This window comes from Heterocephalus glaber, unplaced genomic scaffold (genome assembly GCF_053883595.1).
Source record: "Heterocephalus glaber isolate CG9 unplaced genomic scaffold, H.glaber_assembly_v1.0 deba00000943, whole genome shotgun sequence".
NCBI classification, from domain to species: Eukaryota; Metazoa; Chordata; class Mammalia; order Rodentia; family Bathyergidae; genus Heterocephalus; species Heterocephalus glaber.
Genome location: NW_028258175.1, coordinates 3,607,632 through 3,617,672, shown reverse-complemented (window position 1 = coordinate 3,617,672; position 10,041 = coordinate 3,607,632). Strand labels below are relative to the sequence as shown.

At 48.6% G+C, this 10,041-nt stretch overlaps 1 protein-coding gene across 3 annotated transcripts; it reads right to left on the bottom strand.

Annotated features, from left to right (window-relative positions):
* Nucleotides 1–6,667: 6,667 nt before the first annotated feature.
* On the bottom strand, nt 6,668–9,755 carry LOC101701759 (uncharacterized). 3 transcript variants are annotated; one of them, XR_015450407.1, is made up of 6 exons: nt 9,612–9,755; nt 8,502–8,543; nt 8,295–8,371; nt 7,707–7,793; nt 7,225–7,303; nt 6,668–6,990 (listed from the first exon to the last, which is right to left on the bottom strand). XR_015450407.1 is itself a non-coding variant. In XM_021237499.2 (4 exons), exons 1-4 carry the CDS (start codon nt 9,593–9,595, stop codon nt 6,701–6,703), a joined length of 816 nt encoding a protein of 271 aa, XP_021093158.1. In that variant the 5' UTR covers nt 9,596–9,605; the 3' UTR covers nt 6,668–6,700. The 3 variants fall into 3 exon arrangements, 2 of the variants coding, with proteins under 2 accessions (XP_021093158.1, XP_021093159.1); XM_021237499.2 differs by lacking the exons at nt 7,707–7,793; nt 9,612–9,755 and adding an exon at nt 9,398–9,605 and having other exon boundaries at nt 8,295–8,543; XM_021237500.2 differs by lacking the exons at nt 7,707–7,793; nt 9,612–9,755 and adding an exon at nt 9,398–9,605 and having other exon boundaries at nt 8,355–8,543.
* Nucleotides 9,756–10,041: the final 286 nt, after the last annotated feature.

The window sequence follows — 10,041 nt, the reverse complement described above, 5'->3', positions numbered from 1 at the left end:
ATGCAATGGAGACTAAGAGAACGATACAAAAAAATCAATGAAGCCAAGAGTTGGTTCTTTGAAAGAATCAAAAAAACTGACAAACCTTTAGCCAATCTTGTCAGAAGGCCCAAATCCATGCAATTAGGAATGACAAGGGTGAAATTACAACAGACTCAGCAGAAATCCAGAGGATCATCAATACCTACTTCCAGAAACTATACGCCAATAAGATGGACAACACAGAAGAAATGGACAGATTCCTAGATACATATGAATTACCAAAGTTGAACGAAGAAGACCTAAAAATTCTGAACAACCCAATATCAACCAATGAAATTGAAAATGCAATTAAAAACTTATCAACAAAGAAAAGCCCTGGCTCTGATGGCTTCACTGCTGAATTCTACAAGACATTTAGAGAGGAACTGCTGCCACTACTGTTTAAACTCTTCAATGAAATTGAAAGGGAAGCAGTACTCCCAAATTCATTCCTGGAAGCAAGCATCACCTTGATCCCCAAAGCAGAGAAAGACCCAACTGAAAAAGAGAACTATAGGCCAATCTCACTAATGAACATAGATGCAAAAATCCTTAATAAGATAATGGCAAACAGAATGCAGAAGATCATCAAGAAGATCATACACCCTGATCAAGTGGGATTCATCCTAGGGATGCAGGGATGGTTCAATATACGCAAATCAATCAATGTAATACACTATATCAATAAAGCCAAGGACAAAAACCATATGATTATCTCCATAGACTCAGAGAAAGAAAAAAAAATGGAATCAAACTCTGGGTCAATAGGGAAAGTTGGAGGGGGTGAAGGGTGGACAGGTAATGGGAGAAAAAATAAGAACTAAGATAGAACATGTTCTGGTGCAAACACCCAATGATAAATGTAAATGTATTTTATACATAAAATGTACCAATAAATATATATATATATAAATTTTAAAAAAAGAAAATACAATTAAAAACTTACCAACAAAGAAAAGCCCAGGCCCTGATTGCTGAATTCCACAAAAAATTTAGAGAAGATCTAATGCCAGTTCTCTTCAAACTCTTTAATGAAATATAAAGGGAAGCAATTCTTCCAAAATCATTCCTGAAAGAAAGCATTACCCTGATACCAAAGCCAGAGAAGAAATCAACAAAAAAGAAACTTACAAGCTAATCTCCCTAATGATCATAGGTGTAAAAATCCTCAATAAGATCCTGGCAAACAATGCAGTAAATCATCAAGAAGGTAATACACCATAACCAAGTAGGATTCATCCCAGGGATGCAGGAATGGTTCAACACATGCAAATCAATAAATGTAATACACCATATTAACAGAGCCAAGGACAGAAACCACATGATCATCTTAATAGATGCAGAAAAAGGATTTGACAAAGTACAACACCCATTCATGATAAAAAAAAAAAAACACCCTACAGAAAATTGAAATAGATGGTCTTTATCTCAATTTGATAGAAGCCATCTGTGACAAAGCAACAGCCAACATCATACTAAGTGGTCAAGAAACTAAAGCTTTCACACTAAAATCAGGAATAAGACAAGTATGTCCACTGTCACCACTCCTGTTCAATATAGTTCTGGAAACATTAGCCAGAGCAATTAGATAAGAGAAATAAAAGAAATAAGATTAAGAAAGAAAGAAATTAAATTATCATCACTTGCAGATAACATGATACTCTACATGGAAGACCCTAAAAGTCTACCAAAAGACTTCTAGATTTAATAACCAAATTCAGTAGCATTGCTGGATACAAAGTCAACACTCAAAAATCAGTAGCCTTCCTGTGGACCAATAACAAACTCACTGAGAGAGAAATTAGGGAAACAACAGCTCTCATAATAGCATTGAAAAAGATGAAATACTTAGGAATCAATCAACAAAAGAAGTAAAAGATCTTTATGTTGAAAATTAAAGTACTGTGAAAAAGGAGATCAAAGAAAATATCAGAAAGACATCCCTTCCTCATGGGTTGGATGAAACCAAAGTAGTGAAAATGGCCACACTTCCAAAGTTGCTGTACAGATTTAATGCAATCCCAATCAAACCACCATTAGCATACCTCACAGAACTAGTGAAAACAATCCTAAAATTCATTTGGAGCCAGAAGAGACCTAGAATAGCAAAAACAGTTCTGGGCAACAAAGTCAAGGCAGGGGGTATCATAATCTCTGTCTTGAAATTATATCACAGAGCTACTGTGATAAAAACAGCATGGTACTAGCCCAAAAGCCTTGTCTTTAAAAACAAAATACCCCACATTGAGAAAAGTGCATGAAAAGTTCAGTCTCTCATTCTTATAAATATATGATTTTTAAATTATTGAAAAACTTAAAAAATAAAAGTGTTTGATAATATTAGGTGCATTGCTATATTAAAAATTAAGATTGGCAATTTAATGGTAACAATGCAGAGGCACACAAATGCAGAGATAATACACAAAGAGGAAATGTACCAAAATACTAACCTTAGTTACTTTACCATCAGAACTTTATACATCAATGATCCCCTAAATGCTTAAAGACTAAACCTATATCCTCAGCATTATGAAAGTATGGTTTAAAGGGTCTCACGAAGTGGAGAAATACTTTATATATTTGCTTCACTTACAAATGTATGTGAATTTTACTTTGTATTCAAAACATGTCATTTTTATATTAAAATAAGTTCACTTTAACAGTAGTTATTTTAAAAATTATTGATCAGACAAAAACAGAACAAAAAGAAAACTAGCTTTGTCTTTATTGCTCATGAAAGGGATATCATTATATCAAATTTAGAATAATTGAAAGGTATTAAAAGGGAATAACTCAGCTGGGCTCAGTGATGAATTCCTGCAAGCTAGGAAGATCATAAGTTGGAGGTCAGCCTGACTAACTCAGTAAGATCTTGTCTAAAAATAAAACAATTTCCTAAAAGCTTGAGGATATAGCTCAGCACTCCTTGAATTCAGCCCTCTCTACCAAAACAAACACCAAAAATAATAAAATCCTTAACTCTAACCCCACATATTGAACTGAGTATAGAGCAAAATATTTTTGCTGTGTTTTTTAAAAAACTTCAGCACACAAACCCCATAAACATTTGATACGCATTTGAGAAAATGTAACTTTATATATTTCCAGTAAAATTTGCCATCAAAAAATTTACTCTGTTCATTTTATAGTTTCTCGTGTCCTTCATACTGACTCATGTTCCTGGTAGTGCAAATACTACCATTTGAGGGTCAAAATCTAACTTTACCTAGAATCTTAGGGTGCACAATGTCCCACACTGCACCACTCACTGCACTTCCTCTCATCTTGGGTGCCCAGCTCAAAGATCATCTCCTCCCTCGACTCTTCCTTTCTCCCTACCAGTGGGAGGTGTTCCTCCTCCCAGGCCTTCAGTGCTGACGTAGAAGTAGGACTCCCTGTGAGTGTGGGATTTGGATGAGCAGGACCTTAACTGGCGGTTTAAACAAAATTCCTGAAGAAGTGGAGAAGAACTATTTGCACTTTTACTTCTACTATTTAAACCCCAAACGTCCAGTTCTACATACAAATAATGGGTGAGTGTTTCAGCCCTTTTGGGAAAAGGTTGATGGATTCAATGGATCTGAATCTACCTCCCTCAACCATGTGATGTAACATTGTGATGAAGAAACAGACGTCAGTGTCAGACTTGAATATAAAGACCGATTCTAGTATTTCCTAAGTATCTCGTCCAAGAATAACAGCCTGATGTACTGACTCTTCTAAATCTCAAAATCAAGAAATATTAAATATTTTCTCATGAAAGATAATTAAATTGTTTTAGAAACAAATTTTTAAAAATCATGTTGCATGATATGCATGAAGGGAATTTTAAATAGTATAGCAAACAAACTATGGCATGAGCAAATGGAAAGGTGTATTTTTCCCTTGAATTGTTAGACTAGTGCTATAAATTGTTAATGCTCTCTAAATTATTATACACATTCAATATGATTTCGTTAAAATGTGCCAACAGGCTTGCTATTTGAACCAAATAAATTGATATTAAAGTTTACATTAAAAATTAAAATAGCTAAGAACATTTAAAAAGAAGTAAAAATTTTAAAGGTTAATGCTATCAAATGTATAGAAATATGGTAAAGCTTCGGAAATTAAAATATTATGCTTGTAACACATAAATAAAAACAGATCAATAGAAGCAAATAGAGAGTGTAAAAATCGAAGCAAATACAGAGATAAATGTAGCAAATGATAGAGGAAATGCATATTAGTTCAAAGAAGAGTGAATTAATCAATAATTTTATTAAGAAAACTAGAAGCTGAGCCGGTCCCAGCACCCAGAAGGAAGCTGGGACAGAGGCGTCAGGGCCCTGAGCAGCGGACCAAGGCAGTGTGTGCAGAGTGCGGCCTCAGAACACTCGCCTGAGTCGGTGCTCGCTTTCTGTGCCGGGTATTGGGAGTGTGGGCTCGCTGTCTCCCCCAAGGCTGCGTGAGCTGCTTCTGGGGTTGCTGGGCAGCCTGTGCCCAGCAAGCTCCCCAGGTGTTTGCACCAGGCTGTGCAAAGAGCAAAGGGCGCTGACATTTCGCATCGCTGTCGTCCCAAGCTTGGCCACAGAGATCCCAGCAGACGCGCTTGGCTTCCGAGGTTGCCGCTTGGTTCCCGGGCTCACCTCACTTGCCGCACCCCGACTGGCAGCTGGAGGGCCGCGTGGCCCTGAAGAGTTTCGCTTCACTTCCCTCTGTTTTGGTTTTGCCGTCAGGGCCTCATTTCCTCTTATTGCTTATAATTCGCTGTGTTATTTCATCAGTGCATAGTGGTTACATTCATGGTGAGGTCGGTACATTTAAAGCGTGGAATGCAAATCAGGCCCCACCTGGGGCTTTGTGGGGAAATCTGTAAACCGTGGATTGCTCTCAAAGTCACTTCTATGAAGCACACAGTCCCTGTCCCCTGACGTTGCCAGGTCAAGGACCAGCTCTGTCTGGATGATCCTTTCTTTGTGGCCGGTGCAGTGGGCAGTGGAGCACAGTGTGAGGGCCCAGCAGCATCTGGCCAGGATAGGGTGCATGTGTGCGGTCAGGGAGGGATTCCAGGACAGTCTGGTGCAGTCAGGAGCTGCAGCTGTGCATGGACACCGGAAAGATGGTTCCTGCAGCTTTGCAGGCGCAGCTCCGGCATGGGGCTGTGTGCAGCTTGCAGCCTGGTGCAGGATTTGGGGCCCCAGGAGTGAGGTCACCCAGGGACAGACTCACCCTGCTCTCTGCCCAGCTCAGCCTGCAGAGAGGAGGAGAGCACTTGGGGATTGCACACACCAGGGCAGTGTGGGAGGGAGGTCAGGTCTCAGCCTGTGGTCACCCCCCCAGAATGACATCACTCACCTGGCACGAGGCAGCGACTCACTGGCCTCTCAGGGAGCAGCACCCCCTCTGGTGGAGCCCATAGCCCTAGCCAGACATGCTGAGCTGACCCAAGGGTTAATGGTGGACACCCAGCCATCGGGATCCATTCAATTTTCAGAGCTGCTCAGGCTCAGTGAAGCCAGGTGAGGTGGTGCAGCTCTGCTACCCAGCACTCTGGGAGGCCCAGGCTGGGTGACAGTGACTTAATGAGAAGACTCTGACAATCACAATCACACATTAAATGGGCTGCTGATGTGGCTCAGTGAGAAGGTCCTGAATTTAATCCCCAGTACCGAAAATAAGTTTTACTGATTTGTAAAGACCTCAGTCCATGGGCAGGGCTGGGCCATACAGCCCCAGGAACCTCCAGCCTCTGCTGTCCAGGATGCTCTGTGGTTTCATATTTTAAAAGTAGCATTTAATAGAGATGGAGAGAATGTTTGTCCATCTCCAAGTAGGGAGGCTGGGGCTGTGCTATCCTGTCCCTCTGCCCTCTGAGCAGAGACAGACAGCAGCCAGAGCAGACTGTCCCCAGGTGAGCCCAAAGACCTGCAGAGCTGATGTCCGGGAGGTCACCTGGAGCTCGGCCAGGATGGCGTGCTCTGCCCTGCAGACTCGGCAGAAGGAGCCCATCGCTGGCCCCGCTCCTGTGCCTATGACCGGAGTCTCCGCTGCCAGGCTTCCACCCTAAATGCAGCAATGATGACACAGACACCAGGGACCCTGGAACCCGGAGGACAGAGGCTGCTGAGCCAACCGTGTCACTGGGGCCCTGAATGTGTGGAGTTGAGCTTGACAGGCCAGGTCCCCACGCACGTAATGAGATGGCAGGAGAGCTGAGGCCTGGCGCACCCCCCCACCCCCAGCAGGGAAGACACAGCCTGAACTCCGAGATGCAGACAGGGAGGGGGCACCTAGGGGAGGCCACGGCCCAGTGGGTTTCCTGCGACCGTGCCCTTCGCCTGTCCTTCATTCAGATTGCACACATTATCTTACTGTGATAAATACATCCTGTCTGGCAACACAACCTGGATTACCTACCGAAGAAGCCAATGAAAAATGGCCGGGATCTTTCTAGGGTTTCCCCTTCTGCATAGTGCAAGATTCATCAGCCCCTCCTACGACTGTGTGGCCAAAGGCAAGTCCGACTGCGCTGATGTGAACCCTGCAGGCCAGGTACCCGTGGGGACACGAGAGGAGCAGTGGCCAGGGGTGTGGGCAGGAGCCATCAAGCACAGTGCTCTGCGGATGGGCGCACACAGGGAGAAGGCACTTCAGGGCACCGCGCTGACCCTTTTAAACATCAAAATTTTAAGTTTTATTAAAAGCTACTTCTATTATTTATATAAATCCAATAAATAAGGGCAAGTGTAAATCCCAAAACGTGAGCCAGCGTAAGTGAGGGGAACAGTGGGAGGGGGCCAGGAGCTGGCGCCAGGTGGAGCTCAGGAGGTGACACTGACTGCCGTGCAGCCACCAGGTGCCCCAGCACTGCAGCAGGTGAAGGGGCTGCCACAGACTCTGGCTGTGGTCCCAGCGCTGGGCAGGAAGCTGCAGGTGGAGCTGGCTCGGGCTCCACATATGGGACTTCAGCTTGGGCTGCAGCTGGTCCTGCAGTTCCAAGAGAAGAAAAAGTCACCAACTGACCATGTTCCCTCCCAGGGCAAAACCTCCCCACTGCCCATCAGACAGCTCTGCGCACAAAGCCTCCCCAGGAAGTCCTCCCAGACCGTGACGGCTGAGGTCTCAGTGATCCCAGGTCACCCCAGCACCCGGAAGCTGTCTCTGTGTCTAAAGGCCCAGCCCTCCCCTCATGCCCACAGGCCCACACCCCGTCCTCCTCGCCTGTGGGCTGTGCCTCAGTGGGCTCAGCTTGCTCCAGCTGGGGCAGGAGTTCAGCTGGTGGATCCTCCTGGGAGTGCAGCTGCACCAAGAAGTGGAGGACAAAAAAGGAGGACCGGAAAGACAGGTAGGAGGCAGAGTGAGAGGCCTGGCCTTTCCTCCCGTGCTGCCTCCCCAGGGAACACACGGAGATGGCCAAGTAGGCCTCCTGGCCTGGCTGCGCATGCTCCAGCCCCACCCTCTCCATGCCCAGTGGGGCAGTGCTGGCCCAGGCAGCCCAAGAGCCTAACAGGAGGCTCCGTGCTCTGTGGTGCAACTGCCTCTGCCTTGTTCAGGGCAGCCCAATACACCATCTGCCCACCCGTCCCCACTGTCAGCTGCATGAGGACAGAGTCTGGTGTCTGCGTGTTACACTCAAGGGCACAGGGCCACTGCTCTGTAACAATCTGAGACGGGGGGGGGCAGTGGGCATCTGTCCCGCCCACCTCTCCTCAGGCTTCAGCTCTGCAGCGCTGTGCTGCCCGGTGTCTGTGCCGCTCCTGGGCTCCTCTTGCACTGCTGTGGCTCCACATCTAGGGAGGCCGGGAAAGTGCCATCTACTGCAGTGCAAGGAATGCTTACTCAGCTGTCCAGGGTGACTGAGGACCCCAAACAGCACTGAGGGCCCAGAGGGCAGGGGTTGCATCTGCTCTGGCTACTGGCGATCACAGCCGAGCCCTGGGAAAGGTCTGCAAACAGTGTGTCTTCACATACGTCCATGGAATGGGGACCCCACCTGCTCTTCCCTGATGTCAGTGGGCCTGGGCCCTTCACATCCCCACAGACTCCTGCTCTGGGAAGACCAGAGGCCTGCCGAGTCACTCTGCGGTCTCCTTTACAGGGAATGGACAGCCTTCCCCTGTGCAGGGCTCAGTGGGGCAAAGCACAACTGGCCAGGGATGGAAGGGAATCCAGCAGGCCCGGGTCAGCACTGCCCTGGAGACCCCAGTTCTGCCCCGCAGTGATGCCGAGAGCCCGATTTTCTCAGTGCCCTGCTGCTCAGAGTTGTGAGCAGGCTGAGGCAGGCCTCATACCTTCCAAGGACTTGGGTCCACAGTGGCCAACTGCTCCTGGGTGCTGACGACAGACCTCACCTTAGCACCATCCCCTCCTGCAGGGCAAGAATCCAGGTCCCAGAGGGGTCCAGGTGGGAGTCCACTTGGATGGGGTGGCTGTGCAGGAAGTCCCATTCCGGGGCCTCCCTCGGGGGACGGCTGCATGCCTGCCAGTGCCGTGCTCACCATGCAGTCCTCTGCCCGGCTCTCCTCCCATTGGGCCCCAATCTGTGACAGAACAGAGGGGAGACATGGAACTGAGGCCCACCCAGGCCATCAGGAGGGCTGGAGGCCGAAGCCCAGACCACTCGGCAAGTCGCCATCATGGCTCGTACCAGAAGGGGCACAAGTGGGCCCGGCAGAAAAGCGATGCGTGTTAGAAGGTAAATTCAGAAGGGACACACAGAAATGCTACCAATTCATGGCTCTTTAACAAGGAGAGGTCATGGCCTGGGGCATGAAGAGCCCACCCACCCTCAGGTCCTGTGGTGGAGAGAGAAACCGAGGCTCAGCCTGGCTCCAGGCCTCCTGCGAGGCCAGCCTGTCCCTAGTGTCTGTTAACGGCTCAGAAAAAGTCAGGCCCACTTCCTGGTCCTGAGAGGCTGCCCAGCTGTGCTCACTGCCACCTTTGCAGGTCCCATAGCCCCTGTGGGTACCACATGGGCCCTGCCCAGGAGTTGCCCTGAGGTGACATGGCAGAATAAAGCCGTGACAGGATGGAAGTGACACAGTATCCTGTGTGCAGCTCTGTGGGGACGGTGCCCGGCAGCCGGCAGCAAGCACAAGGCTCTGCCTGACCCCAGTTTGTGCTGTTTCTGCCTCGGGTAACCTTGTGCTCCTGAAACACAAACAGCTCTGTCTCAGGCTTCTACCCCAGAGGACAGGAGAAGGCCCTGTGGGCTGCGGCTCATCACTGGGCACGGCCCTTCTCCTCCTCTCAGCCCTGTCCTGGGGACACAGGCCAGGGCCCCGGCTCACAGCCTCCCACACCTGCCCCTGCCCAGGAGGAGCCTCCCTCCCGACCCCGTCCCTCACCCTCCACAAAGTGAGGAAGCCGGGCGGGAGTTACACAGGGGACTCACAGTGGTGGCCGGGCCTGACTGGACCTGTCCTGGACTCGGTGGCCCCGAGAGTCTGGAGCCCAGGTCCAGGGAGATCTGCCCTGGGCTCCCGCTCATCTCAGGTCCCCAGGTCTCCGGGTCTGGGGAGACCCGCCCTGTGCTGCCCCTGAAGGCCAGGCAGTTCCTGGTGAGTGGCCCGAAGCACGGGGACTTAGCCATCCATCCTCTCACTCACACCCAAGTGCTTTCCCTGTGCGGGGTCCTGCTGCGGCCTCAGGGCCCGGGAAAGCAGCACAGCATGATCTGATCGCTGCTGACTCTCTCCAGCCAAGTGACTGTCAGGCAGCCGTCGCTGGACTGTGGTGCCCAGTGACTCCAGGGTTCCGAGTTCTGTTTGGACCTGTTGCCAAGGAAGTGAGGTCGCAGTGCTAGGGTCATAAAACCGCGCCCTCTGATGAGACGGCCCCGGGGCCCCTTCCTTTCACGGTGGAACACATCTATCTGTGTGCTCCTGAGAAAGAGCAACGAGAAACCAGAAAAGCTGCCTGTGATGTTAGAGTTTGATGAATCAGAAGTTTTAATTCGGCAAATGTGTAGATGCTTAAGATGCAGCAGGCACAGGGAGAAGTGTGCTTTCCCATCCAAAGGGTCCATTCTCTCTCAAG

What these genes read in the sequence shown, in the direction of transcription:
- LOC101701759 (XM_021237499.2), bottom strand. Translation starts at nt 9,595, where the DNA reads ATGGCTAAGTCCCCGTGCTTCGGGCCACTCACCAGGAACTGCCTGGCC. An exon ending in AGTCAGGCCCGGCCACCACT is followed by an intron (nt 8,544 to 9,397) that starts GTGAGTCCCCTG and finishes GTTCTGTCACAG; the next exon opens with ATTGGGGCCCAATGGGAGGA. An exon ending in CACTGAGGCACAGCCCACAG is followed by an intron (nt 6,991 to 7,224) that starts GCGAGGAGGACG and finishes TTGGAACTGCAG; the next exon opens with GACCAGCTGCAGCCCAAGCT.